The 21576-nt window shown below is 40.4% G+C and overlaps 1 protein-coding gene and 1 non-coding gene across 2 annotated transcripts in view; one reads left to right on the plus strand and one right to left on the minus strand.

Moving 5' to 3' along the window:
* Nucleotides 1–3981: 3981 nt before the first annotated feature.
* Nucleotides 3982–4100, plus strand: LOC145414297 (5S ribosomal RNA). Its single transcript, XR_013899840.1, has one exon. It is a non-coding gene; the product is annotated as a 5S ribosomal RNA (ribosomal RNA).
* Nucleotides 4101–5967: 1867 nt separating this feature from the next.
* The window catches only part of LOC145414042 (uncharacterized), a 77770-nt gene continuing 62161 nt past the window's right edge, over nucleotides 5968–21576 (minus strand). Inside the window, exons 10-12 of the mRNA XM_080283606.1 lie at nucleotides 10478–10593; nucleotides 9650–9804; nucleotides 5968–6140 (exon numbers count right to left, since the gene is read on the minus strand). Coding sequence (XP_080139732.1) covers nucleotides 5968–6140; nucleotides 9650–9804; nucleotides 10478–10593 — 444 coding nt within the window. The remainder of the gene's footprint in view (nucleotides 6141–9649; nucleotides 9805–10477; nucleotides 10594–21576) is intronic.

Raw genomic sequence — 21576 nt, forward strand, 5'->3', positions numbered from 1 at the left:
TTCAACATAGGGATATGTTTTTCAGTTTATTCCTGCTACTGCTGTAACTTCAAAAGATTTTATTTCAACTTAGTCTCCAAATCTTAATAAAATCACATAAAGAAAATCATTTAAAAAGTACGAGTACATCACAGAGATTCAAGGGATTAATATGAATGTACTAAACCACAAAGGTGACATAAAAACACAAAAATAAGTAACAATGACATAAAACTTCTTTCGAATATGAAGACGCAGCTATACTGATTCATTTACAATACTATATAGGACATCAACAACAACAAAAAATCTACATCTATATCTATCTAAAAAATGACCAAATTACTGACAAAAAGAAATGTAAGTTATTTATGGATAAAATAATACTGAGTTTGAATATTTATGCTGCATTAATTTCTCCAAAATGATACTTTTCTTTTAAATAAGAATGCCAGTAAGACAATGACGATATAAAAATGAGCTGAAGTGTAAAAATGAACTATTATTAACTGCTTGTCATTGTTACTTGTTTAAAATTTCAGTTATGCTTCATTTGTTACTGCTGCAATCTCTCAGGCTCATCTGCATGTAAATCTGGCAAACCACAGGCTGAACTTGTCTTTCCTGCAGTCCATCCTCCTCCTTGTAAAGGGCAGGGAAGGGTTTCAGGGATGTCTGTATATGTGACTAATGCCACCATAGGAAGGTGTACCCCACCAACATCACACCTACTATACGAGGTGCTACCAAAAGTTTCTGAAGTTTGACTAAAGAAGGAAAAAAAAAAAAATTATGTCAAGTCCTAATCACCTCCGTCCTCTTCAAACTGGTTTCCTTCGGAGTGCAGACATCAATCCCAGCACCTCTACCATGATCAGAATGCATTCTGGAAGCCCTTGAGCATTTTTTTTTTTTTTAAATGTCCGAATTGGGCATAGGCTTCACAGCCTGCTCTCATGGCCCAGTAGTCCTCCTACATACCATATACCTCTACATGTTTGTTCAGGACCTTCTGCAATTTTCTCCTGCATCTCCTCAATGGTGTCAGATCTTAGTCCTTTCAGCTGGATTTTTACTTTTGGAAAGAGGAAAAAAAGTAACAGGGGGCCAAATCTAATGAATATAGGGGGTGGGGGACAACTGGCATGCTTTTTTATACCAAAAACTCCTGAACAACAAGGGTTGTTTGCACGGGTGCACTGTCGTGATGAAGCACCTGTTTGTGTGCCACCTGTCTCGACGTTTTCATCTCACGTCGCCAGACAAAACACGTTGGCAAGTTCCATACGATAAGCTAACAATGTCATCAACATCGTGAACTGTCCTCCTGTGATCTTCGAGGTCAGTTTCACAAACTTTGGCCACATTGTCAGATGAACTGGTGGAAGGGTGACCAGAATGTGCACCATCATCTGTTGACGTTAGTCCGTTTTTAAAACACTTAAACCAGTCATAGGTTTCTGTAACCCCTAAAGCATTGTCACCAAATGCTTGTTTTAACATTTTATGAGATTCTGCCATGTTTTTCCTGAGTTTTACACAAAACCTGATGCACATGCATTGCTCTTTCACATCATTTTTGAAATCACAAAATTCACAAACTAACCCAAACAGAATGATTTAAAAAAAAAAAAAAAAAATGCAGTGAACACATCCACCCTGCACAATGCCACTTGACTCACTAACAAACAAAGGGTGCATGCACTGCCTCCTAGTAACCACTCACCGAACAACAAGCGGTTTCCGCCCTGCTTGCAAATATCACGAACTTTTGGGTAGCACCTCGTACATTAGTATAAAGAATAAACCCTATACAGTGCACACCCCAATTATGCAGGTTACATTTGCATTTTTTACCATCTACATGGAAAAATAAACCCTACCCTGAATCTTGTTCTATGGTAACGAATCTTGTTCATGTGTGAAAATCCCTGAAACCAGCCCTCCCAAAAATATGGTTTGCTTAGCACTGACAGTTCAAAGTCCCATGCGGTGATGTGTCAACATGGCCTGGTACTGGGCATCTGTGTGCATCTTTACGTAAACATTTTATTATTTTCCTCTCAATGAGCGACAGGCACTAAGGATATTTTATCATTTATTAAAAGTGAGTGTGAGATGTGTAGAAGGACATGGGCTCAACTGAAAGTAGGCAACTAGCCTGATAAATTAAGTGACAAAAAGGAGGTAACTTGGCAGAAAGCAGGCAGCTAGCCTTGCAAAATAAGTAACAAAAAGGAGGTAACCTGGCGGCATCGTGCTGGCACCGTCTGCATGCATGTTCACAGAAACATTTTATCATTTTCCACAGAAGGGACTACATGCACTAAGAATATTTTATTTATTAAAAGTGAAAGTGATACATCTCTTCCCGACACCCAAACATTGCTCAATCCCCTGTCAGGGTAAGTGACCACCACTTAATTACCATGCTGTACATTCTAATTAACCTTTTTTTATGCTCAGCAATGTTCCTAAAGGTTGTATTTTACTACTATAAATACTGGGTATAATCTGGGAGGGAGGTGTTAAAAATTTTTAAGAGCCAAAAGAGGGACTTCAGGAAAATTTTTGGATTTCACTCTACCAATTAGCCTTATAACACAGATTTCTATGGTACCATTCATTTGACTTCCATTTCCACGGAAGAATTCAATGATGCATTAACTGCATAATTGGAGAGGTCACTGTGATATGATTATTGCTGGTAAAAATCTTCTTTGTACAGTAGGTACAATAATGCTACATGGTAAGTGTAAATGTTCTTTATGGTACAGTACTGTGTTAACAGTGTTGCACAGTTAAAGCCTATATTGCTCAATACTGAGATAACTTATCACTCTGCAATGAGAACAGTATCAAGTCAATATTTCCACATTCAATATACTGTACATACACTCTATAGGGGCTACAACTACAGAAGAGTAAAATCTATACTACTATTACCACTAATATCTGATTTTGCAGAATATCTATCTATCTATAGATATATACATAAACCATTAAAATGTCAAAACTACCGGTAGGTAAAACACTTATCTGAAATACCTGAATGGGTCTGTGGGAGCTGTGGCGTAGAAGTGTATGTAACAGGATCTGCTGGTAGGAAAAGAGGCGTGTTAAGATGGCTGGGGTGTATGGCATGAATGATGGAAAGTAGATGACTTAATAGATGCATACAACTGAAGTACCAGCAAATATGAGGAGGAAGTGAGACAGATTAAAAATGAGAAGAGTCAAATCTGATGGTTAAGTATGTTTATGTTGTAAGATGAATTATGATGGAAAAGAGAACTGCAGGTCTACCATGATATGACTTTCTACAGTTTATTTTGTCACAACCATCCTACACCCACTGCAAAAAACCTTGATAAGTACTTTCTTATATTTAGCTAAAAAACTTCAACATAATATAGCTCTGATGAGCGAAAACTTCACTTTAAAGTGACGTTTTCGCCCATCAGAGTTAATATTTTTGACTTTCCTACATCACTTAAGTACTTTCCAGGCATCTTGGAATGTCAGGTGAAAATATAATGCTAGTAAGATGTAGGGAAGAAACTGAGAATTTATGCAGCAAGAGCATCAACAGCATACATCCTCCCAAAACGAGAGCTCGGCCAGCACTGGCGAGTTTCGCGCATCAGTGAGTCTAGGAGTGTCCAGGGTGTTGCCAGATGTACATTAACAGCCGGATTAACTCAGGAGATATTGGAGTTAAACCGACCTTAAATGTGTTTTTCATAAGTCTCAAGAGAGGTGATGGGATCAAGGTTTTTTGTGAAGGGTGTAAATGAACTGAAAAAAAAATATCAAGCAACATGTGTTTCAGTAAATACTGAATTCAACGAGCATATACTGAGAAATCTCTCTTCATCCCCTGGCTAACTGCTATATAGACCTGCCATAAGCTACTGGTAACATTTTCATAACACATTAGGCCTATGTTACACCAAAATAAAAAAATACACTATATCCTGTATATATCTGGTATATGCACATGCCAACGGCCATACCACGCTGAGTACACCGCTTCCCGTCCGATCAGCGAAGTTAAGCAACGTTGGGTCTGGTTAGTACTTGGATGGGTGACCGCCTGGGAACACCAGATGCTGTTGGCATCCCTACGTGTCAAGTGGGGTTGGTGGAGGATTAGCGCCCCTCCCTGTAAAACAATTAACTCTAAGCCCTTAGCCACCCTGTCTGGGATACATGGCGTCTGGCAATGAATGAATGAATGAAAAATACAGTAACAGCTGATTTTTTTTCTATCCTCCTGTAATATTGCTATAAGTACTGTAAGACAGTGTAGGGTGATCCACAAATCTGAGACCCCAGAATAACTTCAGCATTTTTTATTTCAATAAACTGATTTATGTAAAAAATGGTACCTTCTTTCTTCACTGCAATATATCCACAGTTATATAAAATTTTGAAAATGGTCTCCTTCAGCGTTTACGCATAACAACTCGGTGCTCCAGAGTAGAGACTTTCTGTTGCAACGTATCCACTGGGATGGCTGCAGTCTCCCTAATAAGTTTTCTTTTAGCTGGTCAAGTGTTTGCAGCATGTTTTTAAATCTTTTTCCCTAAGGTGACTCCATTGCCAAGAAAAAAGTCCAAATTACTGTAAATAAAAAATAAAATTAAAAATACACAGTTAGTTGCTGAGTACATAAGATTACTGTAAATATGCAGTTGAATAAATTTCATTTCCAGCATCTGTCTCATTTTATTTAACCCTATCCCATAAAGGAAGGAGTGTAAATTCTGGCTATTTGCGTGACTCTAACTCAAGAGCTTTCAAAACAGTTGCGTAGAGATATTTTACTTCTAATGCTTGTAGGAAAGTTACTCTTCACCACAGAAAGGCCACTTTGGTCTCATTTTAAAGATGAAGAATTTTATTGTCATACATTGTCCAAAAAGACAATATATACAAAATAAAATGCAAAAATGTGGGCAGAAGTTAGCTGACAAGCTAAAGTTTTACACAATCCTTAAAAAAAAAAAAAAAAAAAAAAAAAAAAAAAAAATCAAGAAGTAATAATATTTTTTGCTTCAATACGTAGCAGAATAAATTTCCTTTCCAATAATGCATTATTTGTTGTATTTTTCTTAAATAACAACGCCACATATATACGCGAGAAAAAGAAGCATGAGTGTTCAACGGGAGGTCAAGAGGTGTACATCCTACCTGTGAGGAACCTCACACCACACTGAGCTGAACAAACCAAGTAAACACGCACACACCAGCTGTGGCAGGCTTAGCTCCGCCCACTTTTGCCCGTCATCCAACAAAAATAATTACTCCCTAAATATTTGTTTAGAGATTACATTGGATGACGGGCAAAGTCGTCATACTGACATCAGAGGTTGACAAACATACGACGACCCAGGTCGTCATTGGTAAGTCTATGAGTTAACATATTAGGAAATTTCTCAAATACACTGTATGACTGACACAAGCTGACAGTTTCAGGTAAGGAATTTCCTTTATATCCATTCATTAATAATGGATATATTCTGCAGCCGCAGAGTAGTGAATCACTCTGTATGAAACAACTTCTATCACATACAAGACAGATCATACTATCTCTTCCTAGTTTTCAATTCTAATTACACACAAAACCTAAATGACTATTATATATAACTTAAAAACACTGTTCTTTGTACAAAAAGTAAAACACTTACAGAATACAGTACTCAACAAAGTACAAAAAGAATTCAACTACACAAAAAGTACAAATGACAGTCTGTGCTTGCATAACTCAAGGGACATACACAAAATCCACTAGATAATTAAAACTTCCTGAAGAAAAAGTAAATAAATAAAAAAAACACAAAATCACATCCATATGACACTGAGATGTAAGTTCCAGCAAAATTGCCATGGAATGATAAAACATAGCTCTAACACAGACAAATCACACATCAGGCAAAATATACAAATACTGTACTATACTGAAGCAATGTAAGTCTCACTTCCTCATAGCTCTTCTGGCAGATTAAGAGCAGCATACTGCATATAAAGTCTTCGTCGGCAGAATTCATAAAACTCAATCTCCCGTGTGAAGTTCTTTCTCACTATGTCTTTGATGGCTTGGGATACCTTGGGCTTGTAAATGTTGCGATTTACTTTGGAAAACTTCTGTACCTGATCTGGAAGAGAAAAGTGATGATAAGCTACTAGTTTGTCAAACTCACTCACACAGAATATGAACACTACAGTATATGGAAATACTGTAGAGCAATTCTGTACTTGATCTGCTCCCATTACATGTACTGTTTTCATTCAGCTTAGAAAAACACCACTGAAGAGACTCTTTGGTTATGCACTGAAACAAAGAGAACCTACTATGACAAAGGCTGGCAAGAGACACCCTGATCTACTTGCCAGTACAGCATCACAAAGTGACTGACACATGTTTAAGAGATCCAATTGTTAATAGGTAACCTCTGAATGAGTAGCTGGTCTAGGCTGTCATCCATGCTACACTGCTGGTTCATTTTTACTGTGTGTTGTTTGTTAATAGTCCCTCTTTCTCTCCACTGTGACCATGTTTGCCTAAAGTTGTCTAGACATGCATGTTCTTGTCATTTCTGAATGAGATGACAGTGTTTTTTCCTCTATTCTTTGCAACCTGACCGTTGCCCCTTTCTTTTGCCTTTCATGTGTTATTTTTTGTTATTTTATCTGGTTTCCTCTCTTCCTTCCAGCTTTTCTTTGTTTTCTGTTGCTTATTTTGTGTTAGTTCTGACAGGTCTCTGGTGACTCCCGGTGGCTTAAGAGTTTTTCTCTTTCCCCTTGTTTCAACCCCAGATTTCCCCCTTCCTTCCCCTCTCACCCCAACCTGGTTATTTGGGGAAAGAAAGGTTGGTTCGGTGCTGTGGTTTCCTTCCCAGTTCAGTGCTCTGTGGCTGATCCAAGGTGACATTACTTCTGTCGCTCTCTCTTGCTAATCTATAGGACCCTTTGTCTTGCAGAGCACAGAGAAGGGTGTCACACCATCTCCCTCATTTAGTTCGGTACTTCTCACTAGTTTTCCTTGATGTCTTCACACACTGTCATGTGATGTGCCAAGGGATGATAAGATTCCTTTGAATCTTCTTCTATGGCTATACCAAATGTTCCAGTACAGAGAGTCAGGCAAAGACAGCAAATATAGCAACCCAGAACTATAATACTGTATCCATAAATGTCAGGAATGCCCTCGAAGAGAAATGACTCTTCAGGTCAGGATGTAAGATGTGAACAAAAACTACAGAGGCAGGGAATTTTAGCTAATGATGGAGCACTACTGACTTGCTTCAGATAATCACAACAACCACTCCTATCCAGGGAATGCTTCTTCTAGCAAACTGAATCTTTCCTGACATGGAAATTATCCTGGATGAGTTCGAATTATTCTGAAGTCTGTCACCAAGTTGGGAGAGGACCAGATCGACTAGTGAGGGTTCATCAGCAATTATGCGAATTACAGTGTGGATCTCTGAGTACCTAACTCTGACTAGATATCCTTATATGGGTCCAACAGAGGTGGCAGATTTTTTTTTTCTAATCATTGTTATGAATGACTGAAGGTCTGTGGACTGTGTAATATGGATAAAGTTTAATGAAGATAAACATAGGAAATGTTTATGAAAGTATGCAAGACTACTCTCTATACTACTAAAACACTGAAAAAAGCTTAGTGAAGGAAAATGGCCAGGAGCTGAGCCCTAAGGGTTAGCAAAATGGAAGCCCTGGCAGCTCTCACTGTTAACAGTAGCAGCATTATTGTGATCATTAGCACAGCTGGTCTGCAACCGAGTGTCGTGACCGCAAAACCTTTTTACTTCCAAGTCCCCCAAAAGAAGGATGATGGACTGAAGGAAGAGGGCATCTTCCACCTGCGGTCCATTGGGGTCATGCTCAGATGGGCCTAGAGTTGCAACTACTACTACTACAGCCACTACCAGCTATCCATCTGTCTCAATAGTACTGCCCTGCTGACCTGTAGGAATGAGTATGAAAAAATGGTGTGAAAATGTAATGCATGAAAGTGCTACTAAATGGAAGACAAAGTGGATGGAATTAATACTTTGATGAAGAGAAACAATGAAAGCAGAGCAGTAACAAACATGACTGGATGTCACACTGCACAAAGAAGGAATGTGGTTTGAAAGAATGTGATAATGGCGGAAGTTAAGAAAAATGAAAAAGGGTTGAATAATGTGAAGACTTCAAATGTTGATGAAGTACAATGTATACTCATATACCAAAATACGATAAATTGTTGTAGTCTGAACTGAATCTCTGGAGGAAATACACCAGAAGGTGGATGAATGGAAATGAAGATGTATCAGTGGAACAGATGATGGCTGTGATTGTACATTTGTACAAAAGTAAAGGTGATCACAATGAGCAAAAATATTATTGTGGAATAAAACTGTTAAGTGTTGTAGAAAAGGCAGCCAGCAATAGGAAAGAATAACAGCAAATGACGGGAAGATACCAGAATGTCTAGTGATGAACAAGATGGTTTTAGGAATGGTAATGGATGTGTAGATGAAACATCTGCAGTCAGATTATGAAAAGGCATGTGAGAACAGCTAAAATACTGTATTTTTGGCACTTAAGAATCTTGAGAAAGTGTGACGAAAAGGGAGGGATTAAAGGTGTCTCACATAGTGTGGATGGAAAACTGATGAAGGTTGTAAAGAGAGTTTGTGTGGTAGTGAAGCATGAGTAAAGATAAATGGATATCTGAGCGAGTGGTTCGGCTTCAGTGTTGGAGTGAGACAATACAATAACTCCATCAGGCGCTTTGATACTTTCAGCTTCAATCCTTTCTGCTGTATTTTGATCAAGATTAACAATGCTTGTAGCTACCTAACACTGAATTCAACTGTCTTAAGCTTTAATACTTAGAACACAGTGCAAACTATCCAAATTCAAAATGTGAACTACATGCTATGATTTTAAGCTCCATACCCTTTCACTCTGAGATAATTTATGATGGAAGTTCTGTATTTATGAAAAACACAGGAAAAGCATGCCTGTCCATGAAGGACAGATGATAATGATGATACATATATTTCACTCTATGGCCCAAGATCATCAGCACATCCCTTAACTCTGAATGTTATACTGTTAATACAGGTAATCTTTGATGGTAGCTATCATCCACTCACCTGATGTAGTGCTACCTACTTCCTCACTTTTATCATTGTTTTGATGTCTGTCCTCCTCTCTTCCCATTTCTCTTATCCTTCTGGTCATTATTTATTACCCTTCTATCCATTTCAGGTGGCTCTACACTGAGTGACAAGCCTAACAGTTTCCTGAAATCCAGGAAACTAATTACCATACAGTGCTTCATGGTAACCATATTTCCAAATAATAGGGTGATGTGGAGCCTACCATTGTGCACCTGTCAACTGGGTGGAAAGACACAAATGCGGTATCCACCTAAGAGCCAAATCTCCACACTCTTCTCTGTGCCTTGCTGTAATAAGGTGCTGTCTGCCACAGGGGAATTTTGATTCACAGCAAGGGATGGACTTGTAGGGGCAGTTAACTGTTTGCAGATGATGGGTTTGCTCGGACAGACAGACTGGGATTACTCAACAACATGTCCAAAACATCCCTCTTCTGGTTAAAAACGTGGAACCAATTGTGTACTCACTCCAATAGACCTTCTTGGCATCCCTGAAGAACCTGGGTACGTAGTGTTCCAGGACAGTGAGGGTGGCGTTGATGTCCTCCAGGACACCCACCACAGCATAGTTACGTTCTACATTCTCTTTTGCCTTCTGCAGTGCATATTCTGTATTCAGGCCCCTGAGGATTAAAAGACAGATAACATAATAATTCTAGTACTCTGCATGTGATCTGATAAAACTGGGGGATAACAATCTTTCAACAGGTTCTTTGGCTACAGTCATTTACAGTTCTGATATCACAACATGAAATGTAAATATGTGGATGTATGAACTCTCCTGGACTTTAATAATGCAAACCAGAGCACCAACTCAATACTATAGTACTACTGATCTGAAAAGTACTTTCATCCTAAATCCCAAATAAAATGAAACTGCTAAGCAGTATTATCATACTGTTCCAGGTACCTGTTATACACTCATGAATGATAAAGAAATATTACAAAGACATTTCATAGTAATATCTGAGTACAACACAAAATCAATTCAATTTATAACCAGACAGAAGAAAATTTTTTGGTTTCTAACTTTAGGCAAAGTGCTGTCTGGTACACAATGCTGAGACTAGACCTTAATCTGTGAATGAGAAAGCTAACTCTGACTAACTGGAAACTATTTTAAGCCACAGTAAAGCAGATCAAAATTTCATTTATTTCGTTACTCAGCCATACTGCTCCTTTCCTTTCCATAACTGACTCTGATATTTTCTAAACCATAATCCAGCATTTAACAAAATCGCAGTCATTCGATACAGAAGAAGTATTAACCATCACGTCAGTGCAGTAAGGCCTTACGTGCACTTCTTTTCCTGTCCACAGAAGAACTCTGTCAGTTGAGCAAAGTCTGGTCTCTCGTCTCCTTCCTGGTACTGACACTCCCGGTCCTTGGTCAGCACACACGTCTCATAGTCCTGCACAACACACAACCAGTAATACCAAAGTATAGTTGTACAGCAGTAAAATCAGATTAATATAAGCGTAAAAGAAAAAAAAGTTTGCCCAGGGATAACACAACAGATTCTTCTAAGCCTTTCTTTCCCAACCCATCACTATCCCTCTCATCAATCCAAGGGTTATATTCTTGTCAGATTAAGATGTTTTCCAGCACATCTTCCCTAGCAAATACACTGATTATTAAAACAATCTCATTAAACAAGTCAAACAGCCACCACTTATGGGATTATGGCATCTGGCAATATATAGATTGATAGATAGGTTTATGGACCAAAGGCTTGGCATGTAGTCCAGTACACATTTATGGGCAGACACCCCGCCTATCTCCCTTGATGGCTCTACTTGATTCAAGAGCCACCAGTCACTCTTTTGAAACTGAACATAAGGTAAACTATCACTCTGAATGGGGCTTTATAACCAATAAACCACCAGGCCATCTTTTTTTTTTTTTTTAATGGTAGGGAGAAGGAACCAAAGACAACGAGCCCGCAATAACTGCTTCTTCCAAGGGAAAAACAAAATACGAGAACCAAATTCAAGATCCGATCATTTCGAGATGCCTGGACACACTGCGTTTGAAAGACTGGAGATCATAGCTATAGTAGCCGCAGCGAGAAATAAACGCTGTGGTGGGGCAGCCGGTCATCCGGGGATTCCCCCACTGTAGCCATATCCACATGTCACCGACCATAGAGGTAGGATGTCACCGACCATCGGCCACCGCTGCAGCCCCGCTCCATGATCCTTACCCTGTGTCTCTGGCTTTCTCTTTCTCTCTCGGTTTCTATATAAACTGGTGTATTTCCGAAACTAATTATGAAATTATTATGACTTTTGTTCCACACCACCACTGAGGTAAAAATCAAGGAGAGTTTTCTGTATAAAGGTTTCCCCCCCCCTTGTCTGAGGGCAGGTCAGTTCTGGCGAGTGTATAATTATAGGTCAGGCGGAGGTATCGGCAAGGCCGCACTCCCCCGCTCATATGCCACATTTAGGAGGGGGGGGAAACCTTTATACAGAAAACTCTCCTTGATTTTTACCTCAAAGGTGGTGTGGAACAAAAGTCATAATAATTTCATAATTAGTTTCGGACATACACCAGTTTATATAGAAACCGAGAGAGAAAGAGAAAGCCAGAGACACAGGGTAAGGATCATGGAGCGGGGCTGCAGCGGTGGCCGATGGTCGGTGACATGTGGAAATGGCTACAGTGGGGGAATCCCAGGTCATCCCGGCTGCCCCACCACAGCGTTCATTTCTCGCTGCGGCTACTATAGCAGGATATACAGACAGAGGGAGACAGTTCCAGAGTTGACCTGTTGCATAAACGAAGGACTGGGAGTAACGATTAACTCTTGCATTAGAGAGTTGGACAGAAAAGGGATGAGAGTTTGCTGCTAGACGGGTGCTATGCGCCCGTTGTAGAGGTGGAGGAAGGCAAGCAGACAGTTCAGAGGAGCAGTGATCATTGAAGTGGCGACAGAAAAGAGATAAAGATGCAACAGTGTGGCAAAGAGACAGAGGTTGAAGGTAGCCAGTAAGAGGAGGAGCACCTTTGATTCCACCCTACTGAGAAGAGCTGTATGTGGGGAGCCTCCTCACACATGGAAGTTGTACTCTACACAGGGACGGATAAAACCCGTGTATAGAGTCAACAATTGTGCAGGGGTAAAGAAGGAACGGAGTCCACTGCACATTAATATTCCCTGGTATGCTAATTTTACTTTATACTATGCCCCTCCCTGGAAAACAACTAACTAAAAAGACAATACGCCTCGGACAAGGACTGACCAAAAGATGACGACCAAGGACCGGACAAAGGACATGGTAATTGGAACTTGGAATGTAAGGGGAGCGAATGATGAGGTGAAAGAGAGAGAGATTGTCCAGGTGCTTGAGGGTACGAAAGCTGATGTATACGGAATAACTGAAACGAAATGGAGAGGTGAGAGTGTGACAGAATGGGAGTATGGATGGGGTATATGTGCAGGAGTAGGTGAGAATGAGAGGGCAAAAGAAGGAGTATGTATAGTTGTGAGTAAAAGATGGAAGAAGAGCATAAGAGAGTATGGATCAGTTGGGTCAAGGATTGTGTGGGTAAGATTGAAAGTTGGAATACAAATGTGGGCGATTGTGTGTGTGTAAGCGCCAACGCAAGATCATGCAAGAAGAGTGAGAGAAGAGTTCTGGACAAATATGGAAGTGTGCATGGAAAAGTTTGGAAGGAATGAGAGAGTGTTTTTGAACGGTGATATGAATGGTAAAGTAGGGAATGTGAAGGTGGATAGAATAATTGGTGAGTGGGGTGTGCCTGCTGAGATAGATGAGAATGGCAGTGCGTTAGTGGACATTTGTACTGGGAGGGGGTTGGTGATAGCCAATACCCTCTTCAGGCACAAAATGATCCACAGGTATACATGGCGAGTGATGAGAAGGGTGGGTGGTGAACTGAATGAAAGGAAGGCAATGATTGATTATGTGTGTATGGATGAAAGGATGCGAAAATGTGTAATGGATGCAAGAGCTTATAGAGGTTGGGGGAGTGGACTTTCTGACCACTACTTGGTGGTGGCCAGAATTAGAATTCAAGTAAGATGGAGGAATAGAAGGGAAAGACGAGAGGAAGGAGTAGCTGCAAGGAGAGTGGAAAGGTTACAAGAGGATCTGAAAAAGGCAGAGTATAAGAGAGAAGTGGAGGAACAATTGGGCAAATATGAATTGGAGCAGATGGGGGACGTGGAAGGTGTATGTAGGATATTTAGAGAAGAAATATGTGCAGCATGTGATGTGGTGTGTGGGAGGAAGAGAAGACGGAGGGGGGTGCAAGGAACAGCGTGGTGCAATGAAGAGGTGAGACAGGCTGTGGCACAAAAGAAGTAAGCATACAATGAATGAATGAAAAATAGGGGCGTGGAAGAAGTTGAGAGGCGGAAGAGAGAGTTATATGTAGAAAGAAAGAGAGAGGTGAAAAGATTAGTAAGAGAGAATAAGAAGAGAGTGGATGAGGAATTTGGAAGGAACTTGAGTGTAAAGTGGAGGGACTGTAAGAAAATGTTCTGGAAAGAGGTGAAGAGAATAAGACAGGGTGGAAGTGAAGTTAGCAGGGGAGCGAAAGATAAAAATGGTAGATTACTAGTGGAGAAGGGAGAAAAAGTGAGCAGATGGAGAGAACACTTTAAGGAATTGTTGAACGTAGAGGATGGAAGTAATGTGAGTATAAGTGGCTGGGGAATGGATGGGAGAAGGAGGGAGGTGAGAAGACAGGAAGAAATCAGTAGGATAGAAGTTGTGGAAGCAATGAAGAAAGTTAAATTGGGGAAAGCCCCAGGAATTGATGGAGTGTGTGGTGAAATGCTGAAGTATGGGGGAGAGATAGTAGTAGAATGGATGTGGAAAATGTGCAGATTGGCCTGGGATGAAGGTAGAGTCCCGGAGGATTGGAAGTCAGGTATAATTATTCCCTTGTACAAAGGAAAAGGTGAAAAAGAACTGTGTGGTAATCATAGGGGCATCTGTCTTCTTAGTATAATAGGAAAAATGTATGGTAGGATACTTATTGACAGAGTTAGAGAAAGACAGAGGAATTAGTTGGAGAGGAACAGGGAGGCTTTAGGAAGGGAAGAGGTTGTGTAGATCAGATATTCATTCTTAGATCTTTAGTGGAGAAGTTTCTAGAGAAGGGAAAGAAGTTGTATGCGGCTTTCATGGATTTGGAGAAAGCATATGACAGGGTGGATAGACAAGGATTGTGGAAAGTATTAAGAATATATGGAGTAGATGGGAAGTTGTTGAATGCTGTGAAGAGTACAGTATGTATGATGGTGCTAAGGCTGCAGTGCGTGTGGATGGTGAACTAAGTGAATTTTTCTCTTTGAAGGTTGGGTTGAAACAGGGATGTGTCATGTCTCCATGGTTGTTCAATCTGTACGTGGATGGGGTAATAAAAGAGGTACAAGGTAGGGCAGTGGATGTTGGAGTGGCCCTGGTGAGAGAGGGTAGTGTTTGGAAACTTCCTGTACTGTTGTTTGCAGATGATACTGTGTTGTTGAGTGAAGACGAAGGGGAGCTGCAAGGCTTGGTGGATGAGTTTGGGAGAGTGTGTAAGAAATGGAATCTAAAGGTGAATGTAGGGAAGAGTAAAGTGATGGTCTTTGAGAGAGGTGAAGTCAGTGAATGTACAGCGAGGGTGGATGGTGAGGAATTGGAAAATGTGAGTATGTTTAAGTACTTGAGTAGTGTGATGAGTAGGGATGGAGGTTGGAGGGTGAAGTGCTTGAAAGGGTACAGCAGGGAAGAAAGGTTGCTGGTTCCTTGAAAGCAGTGGTAAGAAACAGGGAAGTGAGCATGGAAGTGAAAAAGTTACTACATGACAGTATTGTGATACCAACTCTAACATATGGAAGTGAAAAAGTTACTACATGACAGTATTGTGATACCAACTCTAACATATGGAAGTGAAGCTTGGACATTGCTGGAAGGACACAAGTCAAGAGAGAGAGCAGTGGAAATGAGTTATGTAAGAGGAGCCTGTGGAGTCACATGGAGAGACAGGCTGACGAATGAGGATATAATGAAGCATTGTCGTGTGGATGTGGATGTGATAGGAAGCGTTAGGAGGAATACAATGAGGTGGTTTGGCCATGTGGAGAGGATGGAGGGTGAAAGACTGACGAAGAGAGTGTATGTGAGTGAGGTGGAGGGGGGAAGAGGGAGGGGGAGGCCGAGGATGAGATGGAGGGATGGGGTGGAGAGGTATATGAGAGAGGGGGGTGTGAGTTGGGAGCAGGGCAGTGAAATGGAGGGGGACAGGGCTATGTGGAGGCGATCTGTTTGTGGCCACACCGAACAGGATTGAGGCGTCTGGCAATAGATAGATAGAAAGACTATCAACATGATTTGCAGGAATATTATAGACAACAATTTTAATGTGCCACGTAGGAAAATAAACTGATATGGAAGATGTGCTAAATAGCCCCCTATGTTAACAAGAAAATGGGACTGCATCCTACTCCCTCTTGTTCATACTTCCATTCCATTATTCTACCCTACACTTAGCTTTTCTTTTTTATTTTCTATCAGTTTACCTACTACATACTCTCTTTATCTCTCCACTTATTTCATATGGCAAAACTGTCACAAAACATTCCTCCTAACAACATCTGTTACATTACAGTAACTACCAGTAATTCCTTCTGGTTTACAATGTATGGTATATGTATTCATCTGTCCACTTACTGCTCTAGGGAACTCAATGTGCACTCCAAAGTATATCATCTCAGTCTTCTCTTAGTACAATATCTTTTAACTCCATGGCTGCAAATTAACTGCTTTGCATTCATGGGTGTCTGGAGGGGGGGCAAGAGGGGGCAGCTGTCCCCCCCTTGGAAATTTGTGTTTGCCCATGCAACGACTTCTATCATTTTATTGCAGCTCAGTCAGTGTTTCCATATTCAGGGAAATGTCGTTATTTTACGGAAATTTGTTCCTTACAAGAAAAGTTTTGAGGAATTTTAACTTAAATGGAAATTCTAAGGATATTGACAGATTTAAAGGAAACTATATAGAAATCAGCATAAAAAATTAGGAAGGGTAATATTATGTATAATTACAAAGATTAACACATTCCGATGGGCCAAACCGTGGCATACTTCAAATATCTCGCTTTGGAGAAAGTGGGAACTGTGGGCCTTAGTTTTTACTGACGAGGGTGCTGAGTTATGATTGGCTGCCTGAGTCAGCCTTGTTTTCCCAGCTAACCAGTGAGAATTAAGCCTGTATTACTAAACCAACTGCCTCAGCCTCGAGGCTGCAAGTTGTACAGTATGGCGAGAAATGCCTGAGCTTTATTTTCAGTGATCCTATATGTTTATGCAAAGTATTATACATACTGTATTTCTTTAGCTCTGCATGTAATGAAAAAACTATATATTATATTCAATGTATATTTCCTTGCTGACAATGTGTGAAGGGCAGATGTGATGCAATTTTGTCTTAGCCACCTGGAGAAAAGTCAACGTGTCAGATGATGGTGACACAGAGAAAAGAAGTAAGCCTTTACTAGCAGTAGAGTGATAACCACAGTGAAAATGATATTAGAAAACTTAGAAGAATGTATACTGTTTACTACACAAAACTGCACCCATTGATCATTTTTAAGTACTGTAAACTGACAAAGTTTTTTGCTATTTTTCAGAGAAAAATTTTAGCTAAGCTAATACCTAGCTATAATTATATGAGGTGAGTGAAAACCTGGCTACATTCATCGATGTGAATGACTTACCTATCTCTGTATGCTTAGTGTGCACCGCAAGAAAGTGATCTCCAAGATGAAATGTTCATTGAGACCGTCATTGAACGTTCTGCCAGTGACAGATGCTGACTACAGTTCCTTTTCAAGGACCTGTAATGTAATGTAGTCTGTGAATGTGATCTTTTCTACACATGAAGTTTATTTTTATATTTTTGTTGTATCATATACTAAATAATGTATACAGATGATTGAATGCCATATTTTTTTCTTTATACAGTACCTTGCAAGCTGTATGACTGACTGGAAGATAATTAACTCACCATGATATATCAAATTTTCGATATCCCTATGCCTGAGCCATAGATTCTGATCGAGCCATTTTGCCCCCTCTTGCGAAAAATCCTGCGGACGCCCCTGTTTGCATTCTACTTTGGTTACCAACATGTGATTTTACTATGCTGATGGGAAATCCTGAGCAACATTAATGGTAAAACTATCATGCATAATATTTTGGTAAAAAGTAATGAATTTTGTTATTTTCTTTCACCTTATGAAAGATAACTCTACTTCGCTCTATGAAAGTCACTGGAGTCAAAGGGTTAATTGTAACTTACGTCCCATTCACACTAGTCACATCTCATTGCCACAAGCAGCACCTAACATCAAACTGCTCTCATGCAAGAACATCCTTATATCCATGCTCATATCTGCAACCCTCATCACTGCCTTCCATTGTTTTCTGATCAAGCTGGACCCTCTCCCTCGCTTCCTCATTCTTCATGTCACCGTTGATAGTTCCCAGTTATGATCTCAAATACAATGGTGTACAGTACTTTTTTGTTTAATCTTGCTATGTCCAGACAATTTCATTCAGCTCTGGAGACCTTTTTTGAACTGGAAGGCTTAGGTAAAGCCTTCAGTAACTCTTTCAGTACTAGAAGTGTTCTTAAACTGGATAAATCAACTGGAGGTAGGAAAAATAAACTACAGTACACTAATATGTCATTTGGGTGAAGGGGTTAAATGCTCAAACACTCTGATACCCCTTCAGTTACAAAGTCATCTTTTTCACTTTCAACTCAGGAGAGAGATCTTTGGGTTGATGGGATTTTTTTTTTTTTCCAGCCAATGCCAGACAATTTTATTCACTTATGAAGAACATTCTTGGGCAAAAGGTGTTAAGGCATAGTTCAATATTCCAGAACAAACACACACATATCTGTGTATTTTACATTCCATGATTTTATATATTCAACAATCACTCTCAAGTTTCACTGCCCACACACATGCAAGCATAATTTCACTATTCAATCTCTGCAACTTTTCTCCTTATCTCTATGCAGCTTAAGTTAGAGTACCGTATTTACCATCAGTAAATGTACAGTCAACAATTCCCACTCTCCTCTCGCTAGTTATAAGGAAGTCCCTCTACTTGAAACTCTCATCTTGATCTCCCAACTTACTTAAATGGTTAACAAAGTGAAAGCCATTGCGACATCACATATTCCTGTTTCAAACCTTTAACTACAGGTACATAACACTCCTCATTTAAACTGTCAAACCATTCATTCATTCATCATCATCCAATCCTACGCTGCCCCATGAGGAGCACAGGAGCCTGGGGCTAGGCAAGTTGGTCCTGACATTTAAGATGAGAGTGACCAGCCTCACTCATCCATGAGTGTCATTATGTGAGCAATAAAACCCAACCATCCCTTGGATATAAACCTTCACTGGCTCAAACTGATTGGAGCGCCGTAATTCCCCACTAAACCACCAGGCGCCAAAATTTAGTTACAGTATATGGTTACCACCCAGCATAGCAAATGGTTTCCTGGTGTACAGGAAACCATTTGGCTTGTCACTCAGTGTAGAGTCACCCACAGGCAGAAGGAAGAGGAAAGAATGAAGGAAAGAAAGACAGAGGAGAATGGAAGTAAAGAAGGATGGAGGGGAGGAAACGGCAGACACCCGAGAGCAGCACTACATCGAATGAGTGATGGTGAGGGCCCCCACCTACCACCATAACACTATTTTCCACCATACCCATAATCATTAACTGAGAACTATTCTAGTCCTCACTCATTTCAGCTACTGTATGTTCAGACACAAGTAGGTCAATCCAGGGATACTTCAGTCAGGTTTTCTTAGGACTTTCAAGTCAGTCACTTTAGACATATCATATGGACTTAAATAAATTTATACTGATTCAGGTTATGCCTGTGGAGAAACATTTTTGTTCTTTGTGTTAAAAAAAAAAAAAAAAAAAAAAAAAAAGCCTATAAAGCTCATTCATTCATTCATTGCCAGATGCCATGTATCCCAAACGGGGTGGCCAAGGGCTCAGAGTTAATTGTTTTACAGGGAGGGGCACTAATCCTCCACCAACCCCACTTAACACGTAGGGAAAACGTTATGCCAACAGCATCTGGTGTTCCCATGCGGTCACCCATCCAAGTACTAACCAGACCCAACGTTGCTTAACATCCTTTAACACTACAGTACAATTCTTGCTCTCTCTGGGCAATCTTTTTTGAGGAGATAGATTGACTCTCTTGGATACATTTATATGATGCTACAGAATGTAGTGAAAGTTTTTTGGTGAATCACATAAAGCCAGGATTCTGGGGGCCTGCTTCTAAATGAAAGTGAATAAGAAGCAAAGATGTATTCAAGATTCCTTCAATTCATGATGCTTGGAAAAATTACACTAAAAAGGACTGGAGATTATAGACAGCAGGAAAGACAGATTGTGGAAGACAGTTCCAGAGTATGAGATACAGTATGGCTATCCACATCTTTCAAGTCCTTTCAGAAGCTTTCTAATCTATCATACTGACTTAGGTTGATATAAACTATTTAGGGTCATGTATATGAAAGCTTATGTCTAAAATCATCCCTGTCAGTTGGGGTATTTTTTCTTTTTCATTTTCTTTTATTTAATCATTTATTTATTTTTTTCTGGGGAGGTGGGAGATATGATATATGCTGGAGGTGATGCTGAAGCTACTTTGGTAACAAGGGTGAGGAGTGGTTGGAAGGAGTTTAGGGAGTTGCTGCACCTCCTGATATTGAAAGGGCTCTCCCTCTGTGCTAAGGGGTCCTTCTCTGTAGCATGTGTAAGGAAAGTAATGCTGCACAGCAGTGAGACTTGGAGTGTACTAAAGGAGGAAATTTGTAGGCTCAAATGTTGAGAAATGAGAACGATTAGATAAATGTGTAGTATGTCCTTGAATGACAGGCATGGAGGGAGGTTAAGATTACAAATGAAGAGTTGGATGGATGGGTGGGATTTGAATGTATTGGTACTGAGATGAAAGGGCACTGACTGAGATAGCTTGGGAATGTGAAGAAGATGGAGGATGACAACTCGGCGCGGTGGGTGCGAGGTGTGAATGTTGTGGGTAGATCTGCAACAGTTAGACCAAGAAACCCTTGGGACAAGGTCTCAGAGTGTGACCTCAAAGTAAGGGGACTAAGCAAAGAGGCTGTAAGAGATTGAGCAGCATGGAGAGCTGCCATAAGGTGACCAAAGCTGGTGGATGCGGGCATGTTGGAGTCTGTATAAATGATGTGAGTGAAGTGAATAAAGGTCTTTCAGAAGCAGGTGGCACAGATGAAGATGATGAGGTTGAATGATGGTGGGTGGTGGGTTACAATGGAGACTGTCTAATTACTTATCTACAGGACACCATAATCCCATAAGGGGTGGCTGTTTGAGTTTGCTGTTTGTCGGGAAAGGGCACTAACCCTCTACCGACCCACTTGGTGACATGCAGGGAACATGTATGGGACAGTTATATGATTACCATTCAGTGTTGTAAATAGTTTCCTGGCCTAAAGGAAACCATTAAGCTTGTCACTCAATGTAAAGCCACCTGAAAAGGAAAGAGTAATAAAAAGTGACAAGAAAAATAGGAGAAATAGGAAGAAAGGAGGGCAGACACAGAAAAAGAATGATAAAGGTGAAGGAAGAAATAGGCAACACTACATCAAGTGAGTGAATGCTGGTCACCACTACCTATCACAAAATACAGGCACTGTTGGTCAGCTGAGAGCCCAGGCAATCATTTGCACAGTATTCACCACATATTTGTAAGGGCAGAAATGGGTACGGTGGGTGAAGAGGAGTGGGTGGGTTGGGCTGGGATAGTAACTGGTGCACTGCATATCAACGAAGGTATACCCTTTGAAGATGGTTTCTCTAGGTAGACCAAAAAGGTGTCATCAAAGGTGTGGGAGCACATAATGGGTGAGGTTGGACGAACGAAATGAATGTGATGGGTCAGGATGGCGGTGGTGGTGAGGCAGGGTGGAACAAGTACCATAACTCCTGTAAAGATGGGCATTGTGTTCAGGTAGTGGCACTGAGAATGTATGTAATAGATTTATCTTAAAAGTTTGAGGTATAGTGGCAGAAAAAGAGTGGGGTGGGTGGACAGGGTAGGCACAATGAGACTGGAATGGTGGTGGGAAGTGGAGCAGGGCAAGGGCAATAAACTTTGTGAAGATGGGTGATGCACACTGGATGGTTTGCATGTGCTGATATTTTTAAGTCAAAAGTTGTCTCCAAGCTGAGCTACAACAAAAAGAACACCAAGAAAGTAAGACAGGCAATGAATGTAGGATTCACCCCATTAGTTAGGAGTGAATAATAGCTGGGATGATAAAGATAATACAGTAATGATGA

The sequence above is a fragment of the Coenobita brevimanus genome, chromosome 98 (genome assembly GCF_032717465.1).
Source record: "Coenobita brevimanus isolate Jiangsu-jjx chromosome 98, ASM3271746v2, whole genome shotgun sequence".
NCBI classification, from domain to species: Eukaryota; Metazoa; Arthropoda; class Malacostraca; order Decapoda; family Coenobitidae; genus Coenobita; species Coenobita brevimanus.